General features: G+C 35.6%; 1 protein-coding gene across 1 annotated transcript in view; it reads left to right on the top strand.

The window, feature by feature from the left end:
• The window catches only part of LOC119586016 (neurofilament heavy polypeptide-like), a gene marked incomplete in the record, with an annotated part of 14,567 nt that overhangs the window by 9,444 nt on the left and 3,866 nt on the right, over positions 1–1,257 (top strand). The window contains 1 exon segment of the mRNA XM_037934725.1: positions 46–198. Coding sequence (XP_037790653.1) covers positions 46–198 — 153 coding nt within the window.

The following is a 1,257-nucleotide window of genomic DNA, read 5'->3' as shown; positions in this document are numbered from 1 at the left end:
CTAATTAATGGCTTGTATTTTGCATTTATTTTTTCTGCATGCTAGGAGCAAGATGCATCAGATACTCCTAGTCCTGTGGCAGCATCAGAAAGTAAAGCAGATAGTAATGCATTAAAACCAGGTGCAGAAAAGACAGTAGAAAGCAACCTTAAACCAGACATCAACCAGGAAGGGAATACCATTGGTGAAAACAGTCAGGTTAGTTTCATCTAGTTTCTTGTACCATCACTTGGAATGTCTGGAGACACTGGTTTTAATTGTGAAGTGCTCGGACCAAATTCTGGAAATGCTTGCAAGACAGCATATACTGAAAGCTGCAGTATTCTACAAACAAGATGGAAACTGTGAATATGAAGATGCCTTGATGGAAGAAGAGACCATACTAGGTGATGGTTATAGGTACACATTAGACTGGTTTTATTCCCCTGTAGTTATCTTGGAATTCTGAGAATTATGTGTGTTCAAGTCTTGAAGAAAGTTTTATTAGGATAATTCTTAATTATTGAGTACGTCTTCCCTTTGTGACTTTGCCATAGGTATTGTACAGCATTGTTGTCTGTTTCACCTAGATGATCCTTTTCATTGAAACATTAACTTTTACTCTTCTCTCCCTCTGTCTTTGTGTGTGACTTGGTACTCTGTGTTAAGTAAGAATTGGCTTTGGCATTAGCTTCTGTTTCAGAAATGAAAGGCTAGGTTTGCATTCATCCAGAAATGTAATGGTAGTGTCTGGTAGCGTTATCTGGTTGCATGAGTTTGAATGTGACCTTCTTTCTTCTTGATGGTGTCTTTTCAGAATATTAGAGTATTGCTACAGCAGGTGATCTGTTTAAAGTCATTCTAATAAGAAACTGATATCCTCCGTTCATATCTGTGGGTGCATGCATTGATGTATACAAAAGTACATGCATAAGGACTTGTGTGTGTTTGTGTGTTTTGTATGTACATTTGTATATGCAAGGGTATATGCTTTTACTTAATGCGATTATGATGCAAGTTAATGTGTGGATGTGTTTTACTATATACTAGGTTTTTTCCTTACTTTAGCAGTTACCATCGTAACTGAAATTCTTTTCTGCCTTTTATTGCCTTATATGATAACAAGTAATTTTCTTTAAAGCTCATTAGTCATAGATATTACTCTTGTCAGAAATTTTCTTCATTTTAGTCATTATGGACTTGAAGTGAGATTTTCTTTTCTAGTAATATTTGCAATACCTTTTTCTTCCAACTTCATTTATTTCAGAGTGCTATGCA

The sequence above is a fragment of the Penaeus monodon genome, chromosome 20 (assembly GCF_015228065.2).
Source record: "Penaeus monodon isolate SGIC_2016 chromosome 20, NSTDA_Pmon_1, whole genome shotgun sequence".
NCBI classification, from domain to species: domain Eukaryota; kingdom Metazoa; phylum Arthropoda; class Malacostraca; order Decapoda; family Penaeidae; genus Penaeus; species Penaeus monodon.
Note: the sequence above shows the minus strand (reverse complement) of the source record. Positions and strands in the feature narration are given on the sequence as shown.